Genomic DNA, 27,605 nt, shown 5'->3' on the forward strand with positions numbered 1-27,605 from the left:
TATAAATGTAAGGCACATGTCAGCCTAGGCTAAACTGTGATTATATTGGATGATAACAGGAGCTGAAATTAAAATATATCTAAAGAACACAAGCTCAATATGTTAGCACAGACACTATTTTGTCACCACACAACTATTTCATAAGAAAATAAATTCTTACCAAGAGGCACTGCGTATCTTTTTAAATCAATCTGCAATTTCAAAAAGTTCAGAATAAGAATATGTCAAATTAACATGTCAGAATTTTCTTTTAAGAAGAAGTTAGAAGAGACACGATATATACCTTTGGACTTATTGCCTTCACTGCAAAATCAAAGATCTCTTTTGATGTTCGGGGATCTGTAGATAGACGAACCATATAAACACAGTAATGACAGAGGTGTGAATTTAATCCTTTTCTCACATGTTATAAAAGTCAGATACTTTATTCCAACATATTGCTTTGATTCAACAAGGACTTCCTAACAAACTAAGCCACCATATTTATTTTAGCATACAGGTAAAGCCTTGGTTAACAAACAATAATTGGGACCAGAATTTCTGTTGCTGAGTAATATGGTGCAACATCATGTAACTGCATCGCTCAGCAGCGGAAATCCTAGCATTCCCCATTGCCATTGATAATCAAATCCCACCAATCATTAGGCAAGATCCACCCCAATCCAAGGCATTCCCATTTTGGTCCATTCTACTTCTGCTATTGTAGGAAACAGAAAATCTCCGTATAGATGCATCATAAAGCCTAGAAAATTATCAGAATGAACTGTAGAGAACAATTGGAAGTTTTAATTTTGATCAGTTTGTTCTACTCTACTCTCGCATATCCCAATTTTATAAACCTTCAAAGAAGAAATCCAAACACTGAAATATCTGTTGATCTGCTTTAAGATCCTAACAGAACTAATTACTTGGAAAGGGCACTAAAAATGCAGACATTTTAACAATCTAAAAATAATTTTAGAAAAAGGGAAAAAAGCAAAGTATACACCTACATTACAACAGATTAAATAAAGAGAATTAAGGCTATTCCAAAACAAATTGCCAAGATCAAAGAAGTCACAAAATCACCTTTGATGATTCTAAATATTTGTAGGCTACTTTTATACATGAAGTAATCTAGAAAAGTATCCATACGTTTGTTTTATACTAATGCTTCTCAAATTGATAAATCAGTTTTAGTATCAAACAAAGCAAGAAAGTAATTCATAGAAAGTTTCCATAGTTAATAAGCTGTCAGCAAGGCTTTTCATCTTAAATATAAGTGTGCAAATTGTTCAACATTTTTTAAACTACAAATTTGGCCATTTTCACTTTACTGAAAGTGGTCTGATCTTGAAACAAATTATTCTAAACAGTGAAACAAGATTTAAATCGGATGGCTTGGGACATGAACTTTCCAACCTTAACAATGCTTCCATGCATCCACCCTTAAGAGATTTAGCCTTTTTGGTGAAACACAATTTTAATGGGAACAAAATTGTACGCTGTTTTGTTATTGAGTTATTTTAGTAAAATAAAGATTATACCTTCATCCATGGATTTGGTAAAATTATACATAAGTGCAGTCAGTCCTTTCAGGCACCCTGCTACAATAGGGAACTTAGGTTGCCTTGTTGCAGAGGTCATCTGAAAATGAGAAAATAAATGATTGTATTAAAAAAAACAGAGATCTGAAGTAACAATAATAAACGTCAACATTTTAGCAATGCATTTATTGTCAGATTATGGAATAAATGTGGTACTTCTGATGTATAATGGGGTACCAAAGAATAGTTTCATCACCGTTATTTGATGAATAATCCAGGAAATGTTGACACATAAATAACCAGTAAATCATAGAGGGTTGTGACAGCACTAACCAAGTTCTTATCAACTGCATTTAAAGAAGTTATTTGGCAATTCTGGCAAATTGACACCATTTATATATGTCAAATAAACAGACTTCTATTATAAATGAATAATTGATACTAAAAGATAGGTTCATAAAATCTGCCCTTGTTAGAAGCAAGCTAATTTCTACAGCAATAAGAGATATATTCATCACTCTGATATATTGCATATATAGATCAGTTGTTTTATTTCACAGTTCTAAAAGGTTTAGAACACATACAAGTTTTAATTATGTGTAAGAATAGTACTATGTAAGCAACAGAAAAATGTACATATAATTATAAATTGTACGTAAATAAAGGATAAACTGATTCCCAGAAGCTTACATATAATTTCTAATACATTTACAAAAATGTTTAGCATCCTTTTTATCTATTTTTATTTTAATACCAGCTATGCAAATTATTTTTGTCCTTCATTATAAAGAAAAATTTAATCCAATGTAATATACAGATTTCTGAATTCTCATTTTAAAAATACTAAATGTGTATACAAAAACAGCAAATATTTTACTAATTAAATTTGCATTAATTATAAGTCTCACTTCTGCCAATTCCTATTTATTCACATGCTGCATATTTATAAAACGAAATGTACACATCTAAAAGTAAAACACTGTGATGACCTTATTAAATAAGCTTCATTAATATTGAGTAATTGGATCAGCCTGGAAACCTACACATATGGAAAAATATATATTCACTTTGATACAATGAACATATAATTTAAAATCTGTATATGAGGTATTAAGAGCCAGCATTAACAACACTTTTAAGAAATCAATCTCAACCTTCCATACCAAATGCAAACCCCTTTCTTACCTGTACTTTTAATTCAAGCAGATAAGCACGGAATAGTTTTTCAGAATTGTCAATCATTTCACTAGGTTGAACTTCACCCAAGACTCCCAAGAGCTCATAAATCCTTTCCAACACTTTAAAAAAAATAGCATCTTAAATCACTTGATTATATTTTATGTCAACTACCCCAATTATTTCCCCCTATCATCAAATATAGGATTTAATTCAGAGCAACATATAGGTTTCCACGTTCTTACTGGCATTTGTATACATTATCCTGAGGGGTGCCAATCTCACTGTATATATTTCTACAACTGGGTTTTAATTTGCCAAATTACAAATAAATTTGATAAAAGGAAAGAGTCTGCCACAAGACGGTACTTATTGCTCAGACTTTCAGCAATAACTTTTTAATGACTCAGGTAAGAAATAAAACATGTGAAAAGACTATTTCTCCCCTGATCAAGCCAGAAACTAACAGAATACTCTTCTTTATCCAACTACATTTTGGAAGAAAACATTACAACTTATTGTCATGCCATGTTCCATAGGCTGGTCTGTTTTGCATCACCAGGAGAACAAATCTTGATGTTTGGCACGTTTTTAAAAAGATGTTAAGTTGTGCATGAATTTTAAAAATAATTAAGTAGGAATCAATGTGTACAAAATCAATGACATAGGCTACCATCATTCCTTGCTTTCAATACTACTTACACCTTATTAGAGGCTTATTAGAAACATTTGGTCAGGATAAATCTCAATCTGTTTATTCTTTGGGACACTAGCTAATTTACGATACTTGCTAAATACCTTTTAATCTTAGTTACTGACAGACAAGTTAAATATTACCTGTATCAGGCACTTTGCTTTTTATAGCAATTTCTCCATAAAATTTGTTAAAGATTTCTCCAACCTTCATGTCTACCATTGCATACGATGATTGTAACTTTTGAAGCAGCTACAAAGATATTCAACATGTCAAGGGTTAGAATGGTAAATAATTTTTTTTAAAGCACAGCAAAATATAAAACAGTGCCATTGATTTTACCTTGATCAGTAGCTCTAGAGCTGGGATTCCACATTTTGCTGATCTGTCTTTTGTATACACAGTAACACATATCCTCTAATTTTTAAAAGACAAAAAATATATTATTATATAGTAACAATACAACCAAAAATCCTCTAACTTAAATATGGAATTGGTGAGGTAATTGTTCCTCATTATTTTACTTCATTCAAAAATATTAAAACTGCCCAAAGATACCAATGCAAATTTGCAAATTTTGGACATTAGAATATTTCACATTGCTCAACTGCATTAATCAAAAGCCAGGTTCCAGGAATGTCTTTTCTATACATTTGGGGCTAAATTAAATCTTCTCTTTTCAATATTTGAGAGTATTCATAAAAAGACATCCATTCAGAACATCCCAGTGGTAAAAACAAGAGAATGTGAAATTGATAGACATCTATTATTCTATTTGGAATCATTAACAATATTAGATTATAATTATAATAAATCCTATTAACATTAATATTAATATAAGATTAAAACAATGTTAACAATATTACAATAGTACAATTTCTAGACTGAGACAGTAGGTTACAATCACAATTGATTGTTCAGACCAGAGGTGATATTCAGTAGGTTCTGACCAGTTCTGGAGAACCAGTAGCGGAAATGTTGAGTAGTTCGGAGAACCAGCAAATACCACCTCTGACTGGAGATTTTATAGTATCCTTTCCCTGCCACGCCCACTAAACCACACCCACAGAACCTGTAGCAAAAAATAAATAAATGGAATCCCACCACTGGTTCAGACTCAGAAAGACCAGCATGTTACAGACTTTTATACTAAAAGGGCACATTCTGAAGATAAATTATGAAATTAAGATGAAATATAAATCATGTTTCCTATTTTCCCGACTTCCATCCATAATACAATTTTTACATCTAATCTGTTTGGAAGTTCTAAGTTTTCATTTGAGAAACTTTAAATATTTTTCGTGAAGTACCGGTAAGTACCGGTATCATCTCATATTTGAGTTTCAACTGAACAAATAATTCAAGAATTTCATGGAAACCATTAGCTTTTAAAATTAACTATTAGTATTTTAATCCTAACATTAATTCTACTTTGCTTAGCAAAATTATCTAAGGAGGGGAGCAGGAGGGAGAGAAGGGAGGAAGGCAAGAAGAGAGAAGAGGGCGGGGCGGGGGGAAGGGCAAAGAAGGGGGGGAGAAAGTTTGACATTAAAAAAAATGTAAAATAATTTTCTTTGACCTACCTTTACATCTTGTGCATAAGGCTGAATTTTGGGGCCAATCTTTTCCACAAAGGCAAGAATAAATTTTAATGCTTCTTCTCTGCATTCTCTAAACTAAAAAAAAATCATCTTCATTAAGAATTCATTCAGGCAAAATAAGGCTTCATATCAGTCTTATGAAATTATACACACACACACATATACACACACACATTGCAGTCTCAGATCATTTAATTGCTACACACAGCTTTTGAAGAAGCAATTAGAATAACTGCCAACATTAACAAAATGTACCTAATTTGTCTAGAAATAATATTTAACAAGGCTAGATTATTTAAAAAGTAGTTTCAACCCTAGATTTTTAACTTACATCTTCAACACTCAGCGACTTATAAATAAATGGTAGCAGTCCATTTTCTTTAGAAAACACCAGTGAAATCTGCAAGGCTGAGAGAAGAATAAATGCAGATTAATATTTTAATGAATTAAACAGGTAATCCTTAACTTACAACCATTGGTTTAACAACCATTCAAAGTTAGTGACACTGAAAAAAGTGACAATAGGTCTTCTCATTTATAACCACTGCAGATTCCCCATGGTCACATGATGAAAATTGGGTGCTTGGCAATGACCATATATTTTGATTTGCAGTGTCCCTGGGTTACATCATCACCCTTTGTTGCCTTCCCAGCCACCTTCCAACAAGCAAAGTCAGCTTGTGAAGTTAGATTCACTTAATTATGCATGATTCATTTAACAATGGCAGTGATTTGCTTAACAATGGCAAAAAAGCTTGTAAAATGAGGCATAACTTATTTAATGGAAATTCTGGTCCCAACTGTAAGAACTACCTGCACTTCCAAATGAAGGGTTACAGAATATAATATTCTATGAATGTAACGAAGAAAATACATGTCATATTGGGAACAAGGATCATGCTCTCGATTCTCCACATCACAGATGCAGGGAAAAATCTAAATGCAGTGTAAAAAGTTGAGGCAAGTTATTATACATCATGCTAAACTAAACCCTGAAATGTACGTAACTATACATCTGCTGGAATTGGATTATGTCTTGTTTAATGAAAAGGACTGGGGTGACATGATAGCAGTGTTCCAGTATCACAAAGAGGGAGTCAAGCTATTCTCCAAAGCACCTGAGGGCAGGGCAAGAAGCATGGATGGAAATTAATCAAGGAGAGAAGTTCGCCCGCACAACTCATTCCTCAGAAGGTTGCAACCAAACAACTGTTTCTTGTTTAGTGAACAGCGTTTGGGAATGCAGGAGCTAAGCAATTCTAATTATCCCTACTTCCCAGAGCTGCACGTTCATAGTCCTGGTCTGCAATTGTTTTCCCGTCTGTTTCACCTAATTAACTACCACTGAATCTGGAGTAAACCATCTGCTTCCGGAATGGATCCATCACCACCGTTGCAACATTCCGAAGTAAGGCTCGCTGAATAAACAACGCGTCGCTTGCATTTACACTCCAAAGCCCTCATTCCACTTGATCACCACCGAAGTTTGCTTTTCTTTTCGTTTTTTAAGGAGCCCCATCGCCGAGACCTCTCAGGTCACGGCTTGATCAACGGTTTACACACCCAGGATGTCGTCTCCACTGCTAGTGACACACGACTCCGCTAAAGAGCGAATTAAGCTGCAGCCCTGGAGCGCGGCGCTACTGGTGTCTGAGCTCCGAAGGGCGTCGTGCAGCTGCAAAAGGAAGCCCTGCAACCCACCGCCAGGCACTACAAGGGAGGACGCCATGCAGCCCACCGCAGCATCTACAACAACAGGAACCCGCTCGGGCTCAAGAGGGAAGTGGAGAGAAGCGGACGAAACCAAGTCCACCTCCGGACGGAGGAGGAACAAAAGAGGAATAAACCAAACTCAGGCGCGAGGAAACACGACGGGGTTTGGCTTTAGCAAGAGGAAGCTGCCTGTACATTATTACTAGATTAAACCATTGCCGCCTGAAAACGGAGGGGACAATCTGGTGTAAGATTACGGCGCAAGGAAGAAGAACACTCTTATTCGCTTGGTCCTGTCGGGACATTAATTAGCATACAACGTTATACAACCCTCCTCCTCCCTTGAATTTAATTGGATATTACTCCATAGCAGGGAGATTCTTTGAGACAGGGCGATACCAGTTGAACATAGAGGGAACTCAACATGGGAAAAAAATTCCCTTGGAAGGGTGCGCGGCCTTATGGTTTGGTCAACAGCCCCTTCCACCAAGACGACGAACTAATTTTCGCCGTTTCATCCACCCCAATCAAAGACGCCCCTTTAAATATTAAACGTGCAAAAGGCATGCGGGTATTTACTCCCCCCTTTTCTCGCAGACCTGGTTTCTCCCGCTTTGCGAGATTGGAGAGAAAGCCCGCGAAAACGCGCGGTCATGTGATCCCATTTGGCGCGGAATTTTTTTCGCCGCTGAACCTGTTTGGGGAAAACGGACCAAAAAGTTCAAGGCGTTGCGAGGAGGATCAGGTTAGTCTGCGGGAAGTACCCGCGGTGGCCTTTGGGTGCTGTTAACAGAGTAGGTCGAGGGGGCCGCCGTTCATTATTCGCAGTCTTTGTAGCGCGGTGCTCCTGGTTAGCTGTGGTTTCCCTTCCTCTCTCGTGTAAGGATTCGCACAACCATGTCTTCGCCAGCATCGACTCCGAGTCGCCGAGGCAAAAAACGCTCGAGAGGGGAAGGCACCCCAAGTGGCGGGAACACGAACGCTCCTACTCGTAAGTTGCTGATCCCCCCGAACGCTAAGGCTCTGCGCCCTCCTTCGTTTCTCCGAGGCAGAGAGTGATCAATGGGTTGCGATCTCTGCAATAGTACCCCCGGGCTAATTGAACGGTCCAAGCTCTGCCATTGCAAGGAGCCACCGCTGTGTCATCCCGGATTGTGCCTTTGCGAGCAAGGATCTACCATTGTTTATTTATTTTATTTATTTTTATTTATTTGATTTGTCAATTGTTTACAAGATAATAAGTACAAGTGTATACATAGTTGTGAATATATGAAATGGGTACATATAAGAAAAATAAAAGAATAAGAGAAACAATAGGACAGGGACGGTAGGCACGTTGGTGCGCTTATGCACGCCCCTACAGACCTCTTAGGAAAGGGGTGAGGTCAATAGTAGACAGTCTAAGGTTAAAGTTTTTGGGGTTTGGGGAAGAGACTAAAGAGTCGGGTAGAGTATTCCAGACATTGACCACTCTATTGCTGAAGTCGTATTTCCTGCAATCAAGTTTGGTGCGGTTTACTTTGAGTTTGTATCTGTTGTGTGCTCTTGTGTTGTTATGGTTAAAGCTGAAGTATTCATTGACAGGTAGGACATTGCAATGTATGATTTTATATACCATGCTTAAGTCGGACCGACGGCGTAATTCGAGGTTTTCTAGTTTTAGAATTTCGAGTCTGGTGGCGTAAGGTATTCTATAACGGGTAGAAGAGTGGAGAACTCTTCTTGTGAAATACTTCTGGACTTTCTCAATTGTGTTAATATCACATACGTGATAAGGATTCCAGACTGATGAACTGTATTCGAGTATTGGTCTAGCAAATGTTTTGTATGCTCTGGTTAGTAGTGAGATATTACCAGAGAAAAAGCAACGTAGGATTAGGTTAACAACTCTTAATGCCTTTTTGGCTATGTAGTTGCAGTGGGCTCTAGCACTTAGATCATTAGAGGTGAGTATTCCCAGGTCCTTTACAGAGCTTGGGTCATCAACAAGATCTTGACTATTCAGTTTGTATTTTATTTTCTGATTTTTTTTACCAATATGTAAGACAGAGCATTTATTTGTTGAGATTTGGAGTTGCCATATGTTTTGCTTTCTGTTTTTGTGCGAGTGGCCTGTTCATTAGATTGATTAACTGTTGAGTCCTATCCTCTTGATTGTCGTTCCTGTATTGTCCTATTATAGGAGCATTTCAGGGCACTCACACTGGTAAAACTGAACTGTTAAAAATGTTCATCTTTAAGTCATCTCTCCCTCACTGAGGTACACCAAGCAGAATGCAGCATTATCACTTTGCTGTCATTTGAGTATGCTGTTGTATTAAGGAAGGAAAATATTTTCATGTTCCCTGTGATGCTCTAGTCTAGAAGCAGTTTCTCGTGTAGATTAAAGTTTTATGGTATTTACAATAGTTATTGTTGCAGCTGCTGAATCAGTACGCTCCACTCCATCACAGCAAAGTCGCCTGGATGACTCTACAGATTTGCAACCAATGCCAACTTCTCCACCAGTTGACATTCAAAGCCCAAATGTTCAGGATGCTCTGTTTTCCAGTCCACCACAAATGCAAAATTCAGGTATCATTATCATCAGATGTTAGTCATTGTATTAAACTATTAGGATTTTCAAAATTATTTGTCAAGTACAGGTAGTTTTGAGATATGTAGTGAATAATTTTCTAACATAATTTAACTTTTAAGTATTTCTAATTGATGCTCTTCAAGTCGTAGTAAAAGTGGTTGAAGTATATGGATAGAAATACAGAATAAAAAAAAGATGCAATCCTAAATTTGTGGCATCTAATTTTCATTATGAAATATTTAAGCATATGCATAACCCATAAGAATATTTATTTTGAATATACAGTGTCCATAATAATATACCACTGTTTGTATGTAATATTAGCCATACATAGCCATTCAAAATTGTTAATATCTAAATTTTAATTTTCGTGCATTCCTAGCTCTGCCTTAATTGCAGACTTGGATAGGAGTTGTACACAATGCTTATTGTCCTGGAAATGAAACATTGTGAAATTTCCCAGTTCATTTTTTCTGGAAGCTCACCAGTTTTGCCATTCTGGAAGCAAAATAGAATGGCTTATCCCTGATCATTGGAAAGTTTTGCATGCCCATTTCAGATAGTTAAGTAGTGTTGCAAGGATAAAATATTATAGGTCATTATCAGTTCACTCCAGAATATATTTTTCTGATGTCTTCATGATTGTTGCTTATATTTCAGGGGTTCAAAAGGACTTCACTTTTGGAGTCCATATCCAACCTTCTGGGTTTTGTTGATTTTAAACAGGCTGGATTGTTTGGAGAATCAGGATATGTGAGGTTTTTTTATCTTACAAGTTTTAATTTTCTATTGTTAATTGGCATATGGTTATTGTTTCGTATCAAGTGTCTGTTGAGAATATACATCTACTAAATTAGCCTATTATGGTTACATAAAATTTTATATTGGCAGGAAATGAAATAAATTATCAAGCTTGTGTTTAAAAAAAAACTTATGTTATAAAACTTTCCTCTAACAGTTCCCATGGATTTTGATATTAGTTCACCTCTGACCTATGGGACACCTAGTTCTAGAGTGGAAGAAACACCAGTGAGTGGTGCACGAGGGACTCCAATTCGACAACGGGCTGATCTTGGCTCTGTCCGTAAAACCAGGCAGGTGGATCTGCATTCTGATATGGTAGGTTTTTGTCGTATATATTTCAGGAAGTACACGTCAACTCTGTGTATTTAAAAAAGGAGTTGAACTGAGTGGCATTCTCGGTTAAATAAATGTAAAATTGTATCCTTTTGATTTATATTAATAAGTTCCTGTTTTACGTAGCCTGCACAGGATGATGGGATAGCAAGTGAAAATTGTGATGGACAAAAGCTTGTGATTTGGGGAACAGATGTCAATGTAGCCTCATGTAAGGAAAGATTCCAGGTAAGTAGTTGCATTTTATAATTTGATCTAAAATAGCGGTAACAGTATGAATGAAAAGCTTTGTGTTGAATGCTTCAAGGTATTTATTATGCTTTCTTATGGTTACATAAAATAGATAGCACTTGTGAAGATTCATTTGGGTTGAGGACCATCATCAGGCTATTTTATCCTATTGTGATTTTGTTGGATAAGCACTGAAGCCATATCCTCTTGTTTTCAAATATTCAGAGATTTCTTCAGCGTTTTATTGATCCAACAGCTAAGGAAGAAGAAAACATTGGCTTGGATCTTAATGAACCTTTATACATGCAGCGACTAGACGAGGTATAAATGTAGCATTGTTATTTAAATTTGGCTTGTGTTAGAAGACTTAAGTGTTAATTGTCAATCTTTCTTCACCTTGCAGATAAACTTAATTGGGGAACCATTTCTGAATCTAAATTGTGACCATCTAAAATCATTTGATGAAAATCTTTACAGACAGCTGATGTGCTATCCCCAGGTAATAATCATTTTTAATGGAGGAATAGTCTGTCAAAGGCAATTTTATAGTTTGGATTTATCGCTTTAAGTAATTTGGATGTTCATTAATGTGCATGATAAAGATGATGTAAATTATAAGTTTTTGTAATTAGAAATTACTTAGTTGCTTATTTCAATGAGCAAGCATTTCTTTTTATCTGAAAACATTACTGAATGGTTTGAATCTTAATAATTATTTCTTAAAAGATTTAAAGGCTGCCTAAGTTCAGAGTGACTCTAGTCAACTGACATTATTTTAAAAAGAAAAAAAAACCTATGTGTCCAGAAAAAGCACACCCTACTATATAGCCATTACCATTCTACCATGACATTCTACCCACCCCGCTTGTGTTTTAAAGCAAATATATCATTAATAAAGTGGATTCTGAATCTTGTCCACTATACAATTGGACTGAATGACTGAGTTGCTTTTTATGGGAAAGGTATGCTAGTACTGAAGAATGTCAATATGTACTTTTCATTTATATCTAACTTGCATAGGAAGTAATCCCAACATTTGATATGGCTACTAATGACATTTTCTTTGAGCGTTACCCTGATTCCATACTGGAACATCAAATTCAAGTTAGACCATACAATGCATTAAAGACAAGAAACATGAGAAGTTTGAACCCTGAAGGTAAGAAGCTTTGGTATAAGTTTTGATATTTGTGTATTATCACAGAAATTGTTTATGAATGTCTTTAGATTAGATGTCAACAGGTTTGTAACCAACTGAATTTTAATACATTTTGTCACTATTATACAATTTAATTTTAACAAATGTCTTTGCTTCAAGGGAAGAAACAAACTAATGTCATTTGGGAAATTACATCCTCAGCAACTTTATTGAAATAGAATGATTTACCTTATATATAAATGTATAATTCTACAATGAATATTTTGGATGTGTCTTACTGTATCTGTATCCATTTGGGATATGTTTAGAAATACTAGATTCCATTTTACAGTAACACAATTTTTATTATGATTTATTATGGTTTTTTTTTTAAACATTTTAAAATCAGATATTGATCAGCTTATCACAATCAGTGGCATGGTGATCAGAACATCCCAGTTAATTCCAGAAATGCAAGAAGCTTTCTTCAAATGTCAGGTCTGTGGATTCACAGCAAGAGTTGAGATTGATCGTGGCAGGATTGCTGAACCATCAGCATGTAAGAACTGTAATACCACACATAGTATGAATTTGATTCACAATCGCTCTCTCTTCTCGGATAAACAGATGGTACGTTGCTCTTATCTTCAATCCTAAAAATTCATTCTTAATTATCAAAAATTACTATATGTTTGTTAGCTTTCAGCTCTATAGTGACTTGCAAATGTTCATTCCTTGGGCTGCATGCTGATTAAGCAGTTAACTTTTATACCAAGCTATATTACACCTTCTTTAAAAATTCTACTTTTTTGATCTATCCAAAGCTAAATTAATTGAGAGTACACAGCTGCAAGCTCAATTGATCCTATCTACTAAGATCCTATCCTTTTTGTTCTTAATGGTTTTCTTGAAGATGATCTTTTCTGGAATTATATAATAGAAAAATACATTGTTGCACTGGGTTGTTGTTTTTTTGTCAGATCAAACTACAGGAGTCTCCAGAAGATATGCCAGCAGGTCAGACACCATACACTATTGTCCTTTTTGCTCATAATGATCTAGTGGATAAAGTTCAGCCCGGGGACAGAGTTAATATTACTGGTAAGGAAAAAGAGATTGATAATCTTTTACTTTTTATAATCTGGGGATGAGCGACCACAAAAATGCATTAGGAAGAGCAGGGGGGTGGGCAGGATGATGGGCATAATATGCTATAAACTTCTGGGAATGAAAAGGGGGCTACACCCACCAGGATAACTGGGGTTTATTTTATCTGAACCACAGGTACATTCCCTGGTTTGTTTTTGCTAAACTGTCATCTCCAAAAATTCTGCAGATCCTCCAAAACGCAAATGAGTTGTTCCAGTTACAAAACATTTTTTCTATTTTGGTACAACATATTTATTTCACAAATCCATTAATGATGGGAGTTCATTTTGGATGTGTTATCTTTCGATTGCTCAACAAAATAATTCTTCATGTTGATTGCTTATAACATATTTCACTGAAGCAAAGATATAACTAACGAGGTGGATCTATTTGTTGTGTGTTACTTAAAATAATAAAATGATATATATAATTGTATTGTGTAGGAGCATTACTAGTATCCAGTTGTGACTCCATAATCCAATCTATAAATATATATATATGGTGGTTAATACTGTTTTATTTTTTATCAGGAATTTACAGAGCAGTTCCTGTTCGTGTCATACCAAGAATGAGCAGTGTAAGATCTGTCTATAAGACTCACATTGATGTTATTCATTACTGCAAAACTGATTCAAAACGTCTCCATAGAACTGACGAAGGAACAGAACTGAAAATATTTATGGAAGAACGTGAAAAAATGCTTCAAGCGCTTTCTCAAAAACCAGATATTTATGACAGACTTTCTTCTGCTCTTGCTCCAAGCATATATGAGCATGAAGACATTAAAAAGGCAAGGAAAACTTAAAACTATATTTTAGCAGCTGAACCCGATGCTATGTTGATGAAATACATGAAATTCTTTGCACACCTCTAGGTACATGCATTCCAATAAATTACAGTCCAATTATGAAAAATAAATCAATAAAATTCAGCAGTGAGTAAAGTGGATTTATATTACATAAGACATGGAGGTTTGAAACCTCAAACTATTAGGTGCAAGGATGTGAACTTCACTTCAGAAATTTAGCATTTTCTTAAAACAATAGAGAACTTTTAGTTATATCCGGTTTACTAAAGGAGAAAATCTTTCAATTATACTGATGGCTCAGAGGGGCAATTCATTTTGGGGATATATAAAATAAGGTCCTTCATAATTTGAAACCAAACAATATAAGATATTTAACTTGGATAGCTAATATCTATTTCAGAAGAAAGTATTGACCTGTCTTCAGAGGTTTTTAATATTACCTTAAATTGCCCCATACATTTTTAAAACATGCATCTTAAACTCAATTAAGATTTATAGTCTGGAGGTTTAGTCTGATTTTGGATATGTTTTTAAAAGGCTAATAAATGAGATAACAAGGTATGTCTCTATAAGCAATGTACAGGGAGATTTTCTGAGAAGCAATGCCTGTTCTGTGGAAAAGATGCATATGACCAGACATACCCATGAGATTATATTACTTAGGAGTTCTAAGAAAATGTTCTACATAATTCAGATACCTAATTATTATCTGAATTTGAAATTTAAAAATTCATTTTGTTAATAATATGATTGAATCTCCTTTTTTAAAAAAAAAAAGTGGGGGGAGAAGCCTTGACCTTGATACTGTTTTGCAGGGCATTCTTCTTCAGCTATTTGGAGGTTCAAGAAAAGATTTCAGTCACACTGGCAGAGGTAATTTCCGAGCTGAGATAAACATTCTGCTTTGTGGAGATCCTGGCACCAGCAAGTCACAATTACTTCAGTATGTTTATAACCTGGTTCCAAGAGGGCAGTATACATCTGGAAAAGGTTCCAGTGCTGTTGGTCTTACAGCATATGTAATGAAGGATCCTGAAACAAGACAATTAGTTCTACAGACTGGAGCTTTGGTCCTCAGTGACAGTGGGATTTGTTGTATTGATGAGTTTGATAAAATGAATGAAAGTACAAGGTCAGTGCTTCATGAAGTTATGGAGCAACAAACACTCTCCATTGCCAAGGTAAGTCCTTTAAAAAAATCAGCATTTTAAAATTTGGTAATTTATATTATTCCCTTCTATATCTGGCCTCCAAGTGTGAGTGCAGATATCTCTATATCCAAATAGAATCATTCATGCAAAATAGGATAGGACATGGAGGCATGACTGAGTCCCACAGAATTTTTTTTTAAAAGTATTAAAGAGGGGAAGGCAAAATGCTTGAGTTTATGGGGATGATAAGAGAAAGGGGGTGTCCAAGAAAGATCTATTGACCAGAGAAAAAGTAAATATTTGTATTTCCCATTGACATATTTTGTTTATGGACTTATTCGCACAGAACAATTGAGAAATGGTTCACTTACAGAATTTTATAAAAGAGTAAAACGTATAAGAACTTTGTTACTTTCATGTAAATGAGATCCAGAATTGTAAGAGAATCTCAAATATTTTCTTCCCAACAGGCTGGAATTATTTGCCAACTAAATGCTCGTACTTCCATTTTGGCAGCCGCTAACCCAACAGAATCCCAGTGGAATCCAAAGAAAACTACAATTGAAAATATCCAGCTTCCCCACACTTTATTATCTAGGTATGCTCTGAAATATATGCACTGTTGTTGCTAGTAGTTATTTTTTGCATAACATTACTCTTTTGCTCTCTGCAGATAGTTTTTCACGAACTCCCTACTAGGGCTGTATAGCACTTTGGATTTAAAGGCAAAACAGTGCATTGAAGTGTAAGGAAGGAGTACTTGTTTGTATCTCTTCAGAGCTGCTGTATCTTCTGGGATTATATGATTGCTTACCCAAGAAGAGGAAGACACTAATGTTAACTATTCAGATGAAGGGAAGCTGTTTCACTGACTCTTCTATATTTATTACTTTTTTGGTATACTCTAAAAGGAGACATTTTGTTCTGAAGCTTGCAATATTCAGATTTGAAGTGGGCAAGAACACTCTCAATCAAAGAAGCTCACTCTGTGACTTGAGCAATCACTCCTGTCTCAACCCAACCTACCTCAACAGCGAGCTGGATGTGAGGAAAAATAGGAAGGAGCGCTATGTATTTCCTCTTGTGTTACTGTGTGAAAAGCAGTACAGAAATAAAATGATTGTCTATGCCATACATAGAGAACAGAATTCTAACTTTTAGATTATACTGGATGAAGTTCGCATACCAGAATATAATAAAATTGTTTTTTGTAATCTGAAATTAATATTATTTTTAAGAAGCAATTCTATTAATCATGGAAAAATCATCCATATTGCTTTATTCCAAATAGATTTGACCTCATTTTCCTTATGTTGGATCCTCGTGACGAAACATATGATAGACGTTTAGCTCATCATCTGGTTTCATTATACTACCAAACTGAAGAACAGGTTGAAGAGGAATACATGGATATGGCAGTACTTAGAGACTATATAGCTTATGCTCGTAATTACATCAATCCCAGATTGAGTGAAGAAGCAAGTCAAGCTCTCATTGAGGTACAAGCGGGTTAAAACATTTTTTAACTTTCATACAGCACACTTTTAAATTACTCATCTGATTTTGAAGTCTTAACGTCCACTTAAAGGTCTAATGGGAAGTATAATTAATTACAAATGACTAGTTTAACAAGTATATAAAAGGTGCATTTTTTTAAAAGTATGGCCTAAAAGTAGGATTCATGAGAATCTGGGAACTGGGCTCTGGAATAAATCCATTTTGATGGAGCACCTTTGTATAAATAGATGATCCCACAAGAAAAATAGTGGCATGCTCCAGAACATTGTGCTGCAGAGAGGAGTACTATTTAAATGTCTTGAAAGATGTATAGATCCTCAGAAATGAATGAATTGAATAAGCAAAGAAACATGATTTAGAACTGATTAGAGTCTTATGTTAGTATTAAATTTAAAGTGGAATTTCATGCATTAAGGCTACTTAGTGAATATGTGAACTTAGGTATTGTTTGAAGAACTCTGCCCTAAACATAGCATCAACTCATCTTGTTAGTTACACAAACGCCCAAGGATTTCATTGCAAGGAAATGGGTGGTCAGTTTCTGCTGCAACCTTATGCATGGATGAACTAATTAAGGGAATTGCTTGCCTACATAGATCAATTGCATGTTCAACTTAATTCTAAGTAATAAATATATATATCCATTATATAAATATTTAAAGGTAAGATAAATCATTGATCTCATATATATTGAAAATTATATGAATAATGACATCTCCCCTTCCCACAATGGCCAAGGGTAAACAATTTAGCCATTGTTTGGATTAAATAGTAGAACCAGTGTTTTTATACTTGTATTCTCTTATTAATGTCTCCTCTAAAATGATACACACACACACACACAATATTATAACCTTTTCTTCTCTAATAGGCATATGTGGATATGAGGAAAGTTGGAAGTGGAAAAGGGATGGTTTCAGCATATCCTCGACAGCTAGAATCATTGATTCGTTTGGCTGAAGCTCATGCTAAAGTGCGTTTTTCCAGAAAGGTGGAAACAATAGACGTAGAAGAAGCAAAACGTCTTCACCGTGAGGCTTTAAAACAGTCTGCCACTGATCCAAGGACTGGAATTGTGGACATATCTATTCTTACAACAGGTCTTCATATAATAATACTTGCTTAAATGTGTATATATATTTCCACATGACAGTAAACTAAAAATGCTTGATGCCATAATCTGACAGAGTTCTGTATGTAGTATTAGAATGTTGTGTAGAATCCCATTTGTATGATTTGTTTCTACTTTTGCTCTTAAAGGGATGAGTGCCACTGCCCGTAAGCGCAAAGAAGAATTGGCTCAAGCTTTGAAAAAACTTATTCAGTCTAAGGGTAAAACACCAGCTCTAAAATATCAACAACTCTTTGATGATCTTCGTGCACAATCTGAAACAGTAAGTTTGATACAGGCTTAAGACTTTGTATATTTTATCTACCGTATTTATCGGCATATAACACGCACAGGCGTATAACCGCATCTTCATTTTAAGAGGGAAATTTCAGGAAAAAAAATTAAATTTCTAAATAAAAACTTTGAAGCAAAATAAGGGTAGCTCAGAACTTTTTTTTTATTAATATTATTACCACTTATAAGGTAAATCAGTGGTCCCCAACCTTTTTTTGTACCAGGGACCGGTTTCAAGCAGAAAATTTTTGCAAGGACCGGGGAGAGAGATATCTGATAAGGCACTTCTATTTATTTTTCATTGTTTTGTCTTCACTTTTATTATTTATTTCATAGCTACTGAAAAACCATAACTACTAATCAAATAAAATATTATGTCTTATCCTGCTATAAGAATCTACTTGCATTTTTCATAGGCAGACAGAAAATGCAAAAGACAATGAGCATATTTTGGAAAACAATGGTGATCCGATTGCGGCTATTTTGTCTGCATGAATTGGAGAACAAAGTTATTTTAGAATAACTTTTCTAGTCTGGTTCTCTCTATTAGATTGTAATTCCAGCAGGGAATGTGGTTTACAGCATTTATAGGATAACGTCTGATTGGAGAAAGCTATGTTGCCAAGATTGTTCATGTTTTTCAGAAAGTTTTATCAGTAATATTTCAGGAAGTATTAAAATAATGGTTTTAGATATACAAATCTATTGTATAATTTCTAGATTGTATCCTGAACTTGAGATCAGTGAAGGAAAAGTAATGGGAGATAAAGGAATGTTTGCTGATATGCAGGTTAATTGAAAGTCATATTTGTTCATTTCAATTTTTTTCTTCAAGGCGATCACTAAAGAAATGTTTGAAGAAGCACTTCATGCATTGACTGATGAAGATTTCTTGACTGTAACTGGGAGGACTGTGAGACTACTTTAATTCAAATCATCATTTTGCAGTGATTTAAAAATACTGTTTAAGAGTGGTTTGTCAACATCATCACTGAACATTAATACCTAAAGTTTAATTTTTTAAAACTGTAAATATTTAAAGCACAGTGGATTTAATCTTCATGAATATATTTCTTTAGGATTTTAAGCTGAATAAATGCTATATATTTAGACACCAGGTATAATCAAGAATGGGAATTAAAAGATTGTTGGAACAATGTTACATTCATTACATAAATTTTTTAAATAGTTAATAAAAAAAATCAATCTGTCATCACAAGCTTCACAAGTAGTTGTGTCTGTTTGGCTGAAATACAGTATTTTTTGTTAATTTATGTATGGAACGCAAACAATTCAGGTGGAAGACTGGGCCAGTGAGGCTTGCCATACTCTTTTTAAAAGCTTTATGTGTATTGCGGACAAAACTTAATTTTCCAACTCTGAATATTTTATAAGCTTGCTTACTTTTGCATAAATAGTTTTGGTAGCCCTCATAAATTATGGTTCTGAACTATACTACATCAACATATTAAAGCTAACTTAATATTTTGCAGAGCAAATTAGTGTTCATTTTTATTCCTCCAAAAACATTTTATTCTGACTTGCAGAATAGGAAATGATTTAACTCTTTTCAGTATAGCAAATTGATGTCCTACTCTTTGCCTTTATCAATAGGCAAATTTAATTCAACTTGTAAGTTTATATAATATTTTTTTACAAATGCTGTAGGTCATGACAGAAGTATAGGACACATATAGTATATTACAGCACTGAAAGTCATGTGATGAAGTCATGTGATTGGACTGACACTTAACACTACCTTTAGCCATGGGGATTTACTGAGTGACTTCAGGCCAGTCACACACATACTCAGCCAAACCCAGTTCCAAGAGTTGTTGTGGAAGATAGAAGGGAATGCTATGTTGTGATGCAATCTGAACAAAATGCAAGATATAAATCTGTTTCCCTAAAAATATGACCTTCCCCGAAAGTAAGTCCTACCTTGATTTTTATGTGTGCCCAATATAAGCCCTACCTCCCCAAATAAGCCCTAATTATGACCCCACCCACCCTATTGTGCAGAGGTAAAAATCAAGCCAGGCTGGAGATAGTGGTGCTGCCCTACTACTTACCTTCAGACAGTTGCAGTCAGGCCTCATAACACCCCAAAACCTGCCTTGCCTGTTTCTTCTGCAGCCAGCTCTGTTATCACCTGCAGAGGCCTTCAGGAAAGCTTTGCCAGCTGCAGAAGTTCCTGAAGGCCTCTGAGAGCAAAAAAGAGGCCAAGAGCGATGCACGCAAATAAGGTGAGTCAGTGGATGACACGCACACCCTGAAAATAAGACCTGGGGTCTTTTTTGGTGGGAAAAAGTGTAAGACGGTCTTATTTTTGGGAAAACGGGTAGTAAGGCAATAGAAAATATGAGATATAGTTTTGGAGTTTGCTTGACATTTTGGGGCTGTCAAAAGTAGCTGTTCTTAGCTGAGAAGATGACAAAAGAGTTATCTGTAAGACAATGATTTGACTTTGACAATATGTTGTGGAAAGAACAGGACCTCCCATCAGTCAGAAATGATAAAAAGTATTCCTGTCAAATAGAAGTATAGGCAATAGCTTGTAATTTTCTTAAACGCTATACAACTCATGATGTGTTGGGTCATCTATAGCTGCCTATTTCAGACTAGTGAATTTGGTGGAAGCTATAACTCCAGTACGTTGTAAACTGAAACTCAATTGGCTAGAATTCATTCAAAGTGAAATTAAGATGCCAGAATTTAAATATAAAGCATACAAGTATTTAAACAACAAATAATAGATCTCGGCAAATCTCAAAATGAAAATAAAACTTCACTGGGTGGTGGGGGTGGAGGTAGGCTTCAAAGAAACTAAAAACAGGAACCATGTAATGTATTAATCATTGAAAGATCTGTTCCAAATTGTCACTAATATGTCAATTCATAAAGGGGCTCCAAGCTGACTCTTGGATAATTTATGATTATTATAATTTACAATGTATTTATGCTTCAGCGTGTCATGTATACACAAGGGTATTGTATAACAATAAACATTCAGGTCAAATGTGGGTAAGGAAGTACTCTGGATATTCTCTGTTCAAGCATGTAGAAACCAAGGGTCAGCATTAGCACCTGGAAATAAATAGCCATTTTAAATTAAACCACAAAGAAAAACATAGAAAACAAAGGAGAAGGTCCATTACCAAAGTGATGAGCATATAAACTGCAGAAGACCAGAGGAAGGAGGAAGGGGTCCAAAAGCATCTCAGACAGTCCAAAATTCCCATGAAGATAAGAGGCAGAGAAGCAAATTCAAACTTAAGAGACACTGTTGCTATATCCAATCAAAATAGTTTTAGGAAAACCTGCCATTTGTTTCTTGGTTTTTCATAGGGCTGACTAATATCCATACAAATGATTTCAAATTCCAACTGCTTTTTAGTTCCTCATAAAGAATGACCAACTTGATTCATATTAGCAACAAAAATGCCATACTAGAAAAATAATACTAATCAGATGGTAGGAGTCCCTGTGGATTCTACTCCGGTAGTCGTCAGCTACAAGTGGCGGTGCTCATCTCCATTTCAAGGCCATTGAGCCAGCGCTGTACAAAGACATTTCTTGGTCATGACCAGCATATGTCACAGAATGCTGTTCACTTCCCACTGAAGCGGTAAGTTACATCTACTTGTATTTACAAGCTTTCAAACTGCTAGGTTGGCAGGAGAGGACAGGAGTTCACAATGTTGGAGCTTAGGTCTGGAATCTGGGTTGTCGGCTTTCCAGCTGACAAGCCAAGCATCTTAACCATTGAGTCACTGTGCCATCCCAAAACCAGATGTGGACTTGCTATTAAACTTCTTTGTGACAATAAGTGGAGGCATGCACTTCAACACAGATGTGAATAGAGGATAGAATTTGAAATTTATCATAGTGCATGGAACAAAGATTAGCAAACTTTCTCAGCTCTTTGGCACATCTAAAATTTTAAGAACATGGTCAAATGACAATCATAACCCTTATTAGTCAAAATGGCTATCTTAGGGAGCATAACTTACAAAACATTTTATTTCCCATCCCTATTGTCCTTCTGCAGGATATTCCTACTATCATCTTTTTCCCTTTTTTTGGCATGCTGGACTGCACACGGCCTTTATTTTTATTTTTTAAGGAAAACTTACATGGCCTATGTTGACATTCTTTGGAATAAAGATGTAATAATGGGCACCTTGCTTTGTCACATACTTCTAATTTATTTTAAGATTTCTTACATTGAACAGGTGCTTTGTTCCTATATAAAAAAGAAACTAAGATTCCTGCAGCCTACATGCAAAACATTGTACTGTACACCTTCTGTTCAATCTTCCTGTTAGCAAATTTTCTCATCTGCAACATAAAAATAGCAATATTTTATACTGAATAAAGTGAAAGTTACACTCCAAAACTTCACTTGGGCTGTGTGTTAAATTGATTCTATCAAATACCAATTTTGCCTTCCATCGTTTATATAAACTAAATTATTTCTTGGTCACACTAAAAGTAATTTAATTTTGAAATAGGCTTTAATAGGTTACAGGACAAGAACAGGTTATAGTTCAACCAAGCCACTACTTAAACCTGAACTGGTTTCAGTTTCCACAGCAACTAGCTCAGACTTAAAATTTCTTCTAGTATAAGCAGTATAAATCTTGCACCACAGCGCAAGTTTATTTTCTAAAATAAATTAAGAGGATTACTGTTGGACGGAACAGCATATATTTTATACCACTGCTACTATTGAAAAAAATATGTCTTTGTTATAATAATTATAACCACAAGGAGGAGATGGAGGCAAACTTGAAACTTCTGAATCACAATTCTAGTTGTTGTTTTCCCATGGGGCAAATAAAGAAAGCAATGTTAATCAGTTTTAAAAACTAAAAAAAAAACATGCCAGGAAAAGAGACAGCAACAGATTAGTAATATTTGTAGGGAAATATTAACAAAGACAGTTTATATATTAAATTCTATTCAGAAACTAATAGAACATGTATTTTCAGCAAAAGATAGCTAGCAAAAATATATTGAAACATGAATATATATATATATATATATAGAGAGAGAGAGAGAGTATTCAGCTTTGTTCGGGTATTTTCCCACGTCATTATAGTTGTGCTTTTAAAGTTGTAGCAATGTTTCGGCACAATCTCATCTGCCATCATCAGGCTTCTGTATTGTGTTCGTCTGTGAGTCAGACTTTCACAGCTGTTTCTGTATTAAATTTGGTGCTAGCCGATGCTGTGCCAGAATGGTTTTTTCTTCATCCTGATTGGTTGGGAGTCTTGGTCTGTGTTTATTGGTCTTGGAGTTTGCTGTGTTCTGCTTGATTGGTGTTTCTAATATCTTCTGTCTGTTTTGTGGCTTTTTTTGTCTTGATTGGCTGGCAACATTGTGTTATCTGTTATTGGAGGCTTTTAGTGTGGCTTGGCTCCGAGTAAATGGATGGCTATCATTTATTAGGAAGCTAGGTTTCATCTGGCTGCCTGGTTGGGGTGTGTTTGAGCTGGAGGTATCAGGGGGGATCTGTTTGTGCCCAGGTGTTTGCCTGGCTTGTGGTGTGGAGATTTTTTTGTTTGAGAGTGCAGGCTTCCAAATAATTGACAGTCTGGTGGAATCATCTCTTCTATTCATGCTTTCAGGTCTTTTTTCAATCTCTATGGCTTCTCTGATAATTCTGTAGCTGGGGTTTTCTATAGTGGCTAGGGTTTTGGTGCCATTGAAGACGATGCTTCCCTGATTATTCTCTTGCTGGAGTGTTCAGTGTTGGATATTAATTTGGTTCCTTCGAAATTTCTTTATTAATTTCATGTCCTGTGGCTTTAAGGTGCTGGAAGAGGGAGGAAGTATTTTCTTGCGTGCATTTATTCTCCTGTTGGTTTGTCCAGCCACATACATTGGACAAACCAACAGGAGAATAAATGCACGCATCGCAGAACACAAAAACGCAGTCAGAAGAGAATAAAATACTTCCTCCCTCTTCCAGCACCTTAAAGCCACAGGACATGAAATTAATTTCGAAGGAACCAAATTAATATCCAACACTGTACACTCCAGCAAGAGAATAATCAGGGAAGCCATCGAGATAGAAAAACACCCCCATAACATGAATAGACGGGACGATACCTCCCGCCTACCAGACTTCTGGAAGCTAGCCCTCACCAACAAACGAGTCCCAGTCACAAAAACAAACACCAGACCCAAAACAACATGGGACACCACCGCCAATCCCCCTCATCAGACCCAGGCCCAAGCCCATCCTATAAACGAAGGACAACCACCATCCAGAAAACAGACCACGGCTGCCTCGCCAGCTGTCGCATCCCCCGACCCCAAAACCAAACAAGCTGACACATGCCAAGAACACAGACCCAGACCCCAAACTCGAAGTCAGACTAAAACCCAGAATGCTACATCACAGCCACCCGCTCAGGATATCACATCAGAAAACTCAGGAAATTACACCACAAGAACTCGAGAAGCTGCAACACAGCAAATGACCCAGGATATCACAGCACAAGACCAAGGATACCACAGCAATAAGTCTCACAAGGTCATCACACAACCCATTACCTAAGCCATTACTACACAGGAGGCTAATGGAAAAGAGATCAAAACACAAACGACCCAGGAGATTACAACGCAGGACCCAGGATACCACAACAAAAGAACTCGCAAGCCCATCACACAACCCATTACCCAAGCCGTTAAAACACGAGAGGCTAATGGAAAAAAGATCACTACAAAACAAACGACCCAGGAGATAACAGCACAAGATCCAGGATATCTCCACAACAAAACTCACAAGGCCATCACACAGCCCATTATACCAACATCAACTCCATCAACCAATCAAGAGGCAGCAGCTCAGCCAACCAGCCCAGCACACCAGCCCCCACCACCAGTATTTATAGAGAGACGGCAGCTCCGATCACACACTGCTTGCACTGGCACGAAGCCGAAAGCACCAGCCTGAGGATGGCAAGTGGGACCTCACCGAAACGTCGCCAAGATACTCTTAATCTTACACGGGAAAAGACCCCAAAACACCTAAATATATTCATGTTTTCACAATAATGAAATTAGTTCAATCAAGTTTACATCTGTTCATATCACAGCACTAAAAACATAATTAGATCCTGATGGAGGAAATGTTCATTCTGGGATTCTAAAAAATGCTTTCAAATACATGTTATCATTTTACAGTCTCAAAAATAATAAAATAGCATATTTGTGAAAGATTCTAGGATGCACCCAAAAGGGATGCGCCACAACTATTTTATACAGTACAATTTTGACTGTGTATTTTGTATGCAAAACTTTTTTGTATTTTCCATTTGTGTTTGAAAACAAACTTAACTCAATTAAGAATATTAAACAGTAGCCCAAATTAGCCAAAATAGTCATTTCTTAGCATGAAAAACCTGGTTAATTTATCAGATTGTGACTGTACAGATCCAGGTTCAAGCCCTGGATACTTGAACTCAGCTGTGAGCTGCATAAGCTCACTGGATGACTCTCAGTCACTCATTCTGTCAGTCAAATCTACCACATAGGATTATGCTGTGACTGGGAGGAGGAGTTAGAAACGGGAGACAGTGTTTACATATGCTGTCTTGAGTTCCTGAATAAATGGTAGGATACAAACCTACAAGTAAGTAGCTAAAGCTATTGTGAAGCTAACTTGCATTTATTGGACTGAAGACTGTCAGCTGCATGCCAAGCAGACTACCAACATTCTGAAGTGAGTCAAAGCTGGGAACACATACACAGGGAGACTAACCCCTAACGTCACTCTTTTTGCCACAAGTGAAGTTTTGCCTGAAGTTGCTAAAGGAGGCTGGAAACATGTGATTTAATATCCCCATTAGTTGCATATTTAAGTTGGAATACGCGAAAAAAGGGTTTTCTGCTAATCAACTAGTAAATAAGTAGCATCTTTTCCAGGAGTTCCCTGTTCAACAGTAGAGTATACATTTATTTATTAAATTTTAAACTGCTTTATTTCAATTGACTCTGGTTGAGTTCAGAGTTAGAAATAACAGTACACAATTATGTATACCCATAAAACAGCAATTGTTAAGGTGACATTGCTCCAAATTCTTAATAATTCATAGGACCTGACCACCTCAACCCAAGGCCTGAAGGAAATGCCAAGTTTTTTTAAAAAAAAAATGCTTAAAGATAGGGAAGGAGACACCCATGCAAATCTCAAAAGGCAGGTGCAATGGCAGAAAAGTCCCACTTCCTCGATCTCACAAGTAACATTCTTAACTGAAATGACCTGAATCAGGCTAATCTGATATGTTAGAACACACAGGATGGACAGATGTTAAGGGATGTTAGATGATTCTTAACATAGGTCTTTTGCCATGTACAGCTAGATAGGTAATAATCAGCACCTTGACTTATATCCACAAGCCAACTAGTAACCAGTGCATCTCACCAATCAGGGATGTTATGTGGGCACAGAAGACTTATCTGTCATAACTAGTACAGCCACATTCTGGATCAAATGTAGCTTCTGAGTCGTCTTAAACTGTAGAGTTCATTGCAATAGTTCAACTGCAAAATGCTTAAGGCATGATCTTAAAGCCTTAAAGTAGGGCCTCTTGATCCAGAAACAGGAAAAGCCAGCCAACACCTTTTGTATGTTATTGATTACCTGATTTATTGCTTCTGGTGTTTATTTTCTCTGTGCAAGTTTGGTCTTTTATGTGTTTTACATAATAGGTAACAGCAACTTGCAGTCTACTCAGAGCTTTCTATTTTTCTTTATGCTGTTATAGTGGAAATTTATTTTTTATTTTTTAATTAATTTTTATAACCACCCATCAGTTACTCTGGATGGCTTACAATTCAAATATATATTGCAATTAAAGCACTAAAACATTTTGAAAAATAAAAAACAATAAAAACTTCCAAAATAAATATGCATAGCAGCTGAGATACTTGACCAGTTAGCAATAAAGCCAGAAAACAGGGCCCTGGCCTGGACACATTTAGCACCCGAGCTTCGGGAACAGAGCCAGGCTTTTAGGGCTTTAAGGTTGGGTCTGTTTTGATCTCCAAAGAGCCAGATGTACTAAAATGATGTGGAAACAATTACATGAATACTGCTTCTTTATCCTAAACTGTCACTAGATTCCCAAGAGTGTTTGTCTGCCACCTGTAACACTTCCTGAGGTAACTGAAATGTTTCTCGAAGCTCTAATTAGAATAAAGTAGAATATTTTATTTGGCCAAATGTCATTAGACACACAAGTTTATCTCAGGTAAAGAAGCTCTCAATGTACATGCAAAGCAACAGGGTAATAATAATAATAACATAGTACCAATAAGAGCAAGCAATAGAGAAGATGAAAGGAATAATAGTAATAATACTACATTTAAAAATATATTTACATGTCTTGTTTTGATTTTAATATAAAATTAAAGCAACAATTGCATTGCAGCTCCAGAAATACTTTTTCTAAGATTTGAATAATCATAGCAGCCCCAGAAAATAAAAAGGGAAGATAAAAGATTGGCTAGTTCTCTTTTTTCTCTTCGCTGTTGGTCAAAAAGTCTTCAATAAACATGCAGCGTGTGCTTTTTCAAAGAAGAAAATAGTTTAAAACGACGAAAAATGAAAACTGGAGAATGCGGGCATCGATCCCGCTACCTCTCGCATGCTAAGCGAGCGCTCTACCATTTGAGCTAATTCCCCTCCCGGCGTACGTATTTGGAAGCTTCTGTATAGAAAGCTTTTACAAAAAGAATAGGAAGTACCAGGGGATTTACATTGAT

The 27,605-nt window shown here is 36.0% G+C and overlaps 2 protein-coding genes and 1 non-coding gene across 5 annotated transcripts in view; 1 reads left to right on the forward strand and 2 right to left on the reverse strand.

Moving 5' to 3' along the window:
• The window catches only part of PRKDC (protein kinase, DNA-activated, catalytic subunit), a 78,541-nt gene extending 71,768 nt beyond the window's left edge, over nt 1-6,773 (reverse strand). The window contains exons 1-9 of the mRNA XM_087961703.1: nt 6,561-6,773; nt 5,329-5,405; nt 4,980-5,072; nt 3,739-3,813; nt 3,540-3,648; nt 2,712-2,824; nt 1,527-1,626; nt 284-339; nt 161-191 (exon numbers count right to left, since the gene is read on the reverse strand). Coding sequence (XP_087817829.1) covers nt 161-191; nt 284-339; nt 1,527-1,626; nt 2,712-2,824; nt 3,540-3,648; nt 3,739-3,813; nt 4,980-5,072; nt 5,329-5,405; nt 6,561-6,726 — 820 coding nt within the window. The 5' untranslated portion in view covers nt 6,727-6,773. The remainder of the gene's footprint in view (nt 1-160; nt 192-283; nt 340-1,526; nt 1,627-2,711; nt 2,825-3,539; nt 3,649-3,738; nt 3,814-4,979; nt 5,073-5,328; nt 5,406-6,560) is intronic.
• Nucleotides 6,774-7,334: 561 nt separating this feature from the next.
• MCM4 (minichromosome maintenance complex component 4) lies at nt 7,335-19,038 on the forward strand. Of its 3 annotated transcripts, none has more exons than XM_087961707.1 (17): nt 7,335-7,455; nt 7,595-7,701; nt 9,132-9,284; nt 10,247-10,407; nt 10,552-10,653; nt 10,882-10,977; nt 11,060-11,155; nt 11,677-11,815; nt 12,204-12,424; nt 12,775-12,895; nt 13,474-13,733; nt 14,567-14,932; nt 15,373-15,500; nt 16,194-16,401; nt 17,292-17,520; nt 17,681-17,814; nt 18,661-19,038. In XM_087961707.1, the coding sequence occupies exons 2-17, from the start codon at nt 7,608-7,610 to the stop codon at nt 18,751-18,753; spliced, it is 2,601 nt and encodes an 866-aa protein (XP_087817833.1). In that variant the 5' UTR covers nt 7,335-7,455; nt 7,595-7,607; the 3' UTR covers nt 18,754-19,038. The 3 variants fall into 3 exon arrangements, with proteins under 3 accessions (XP_087817833.1, XP_087817832.1, XP_026526195.1); XM_026670410.2 differs by having other exon boundaries at nt 7,370-7,504; XM_087961706.1 differs by having other exon boundaries at nt 7,356-7,701.
• An 8,414-nt stretch (nt 19,039-27,452) lies between these two features.
• On the reverse strand, nt 27,453-27,525 carry TRNAA-AGC (transfer RNA alanine (anticodon AGC)). The gene has a single exon. It is a non-coding gene; the product is annotated as a tRNA-Ala (tRNA).
• Nucleotides 27,526-27,605: the final 80 nt, after the last annotated feature.

This window comes from Notechis scutatus, chromosome 3 (genome assembly GCF_049901735.1).
Source record: "Notechis scutatus isolate UNSWTSFEM ecotype Mainland chromosome 3, rNotScu1.2, whole genome shotgun sequence".
In the NCBI taxonomy this organism is placed as follows: Eukaryota; Metazoa; Chordata; class Lepidosauria; order Squamata; family Elapidae; genus Notechis; species Notechis scutatus.

Excerpts from the sequence above, each read along its gene's own strand:
- MCM4 (XM_087961707.1), top strand. The coding sequence starts at position 7,608 with ATGTCTTCGCCAGCATCGACTCCGAGTCGCCGAGGCAAAAAACGCTCG. Across the intron at positions 11,156-11,676 it reads AGCTGATGTGCTATCCCCAG|GAAGTAATCCCAACATTTGA; the intron begins GTAATAATCATT and ends TAACTTGCATAG. Across the intron at positions 14,933-15,372 it reads AAACACTCTCCATTGCCAAG|GCTGGAATTATTTGCCAACT; the intron begins GTAAGTCCTTTA and ends TCTTCCCAACAG.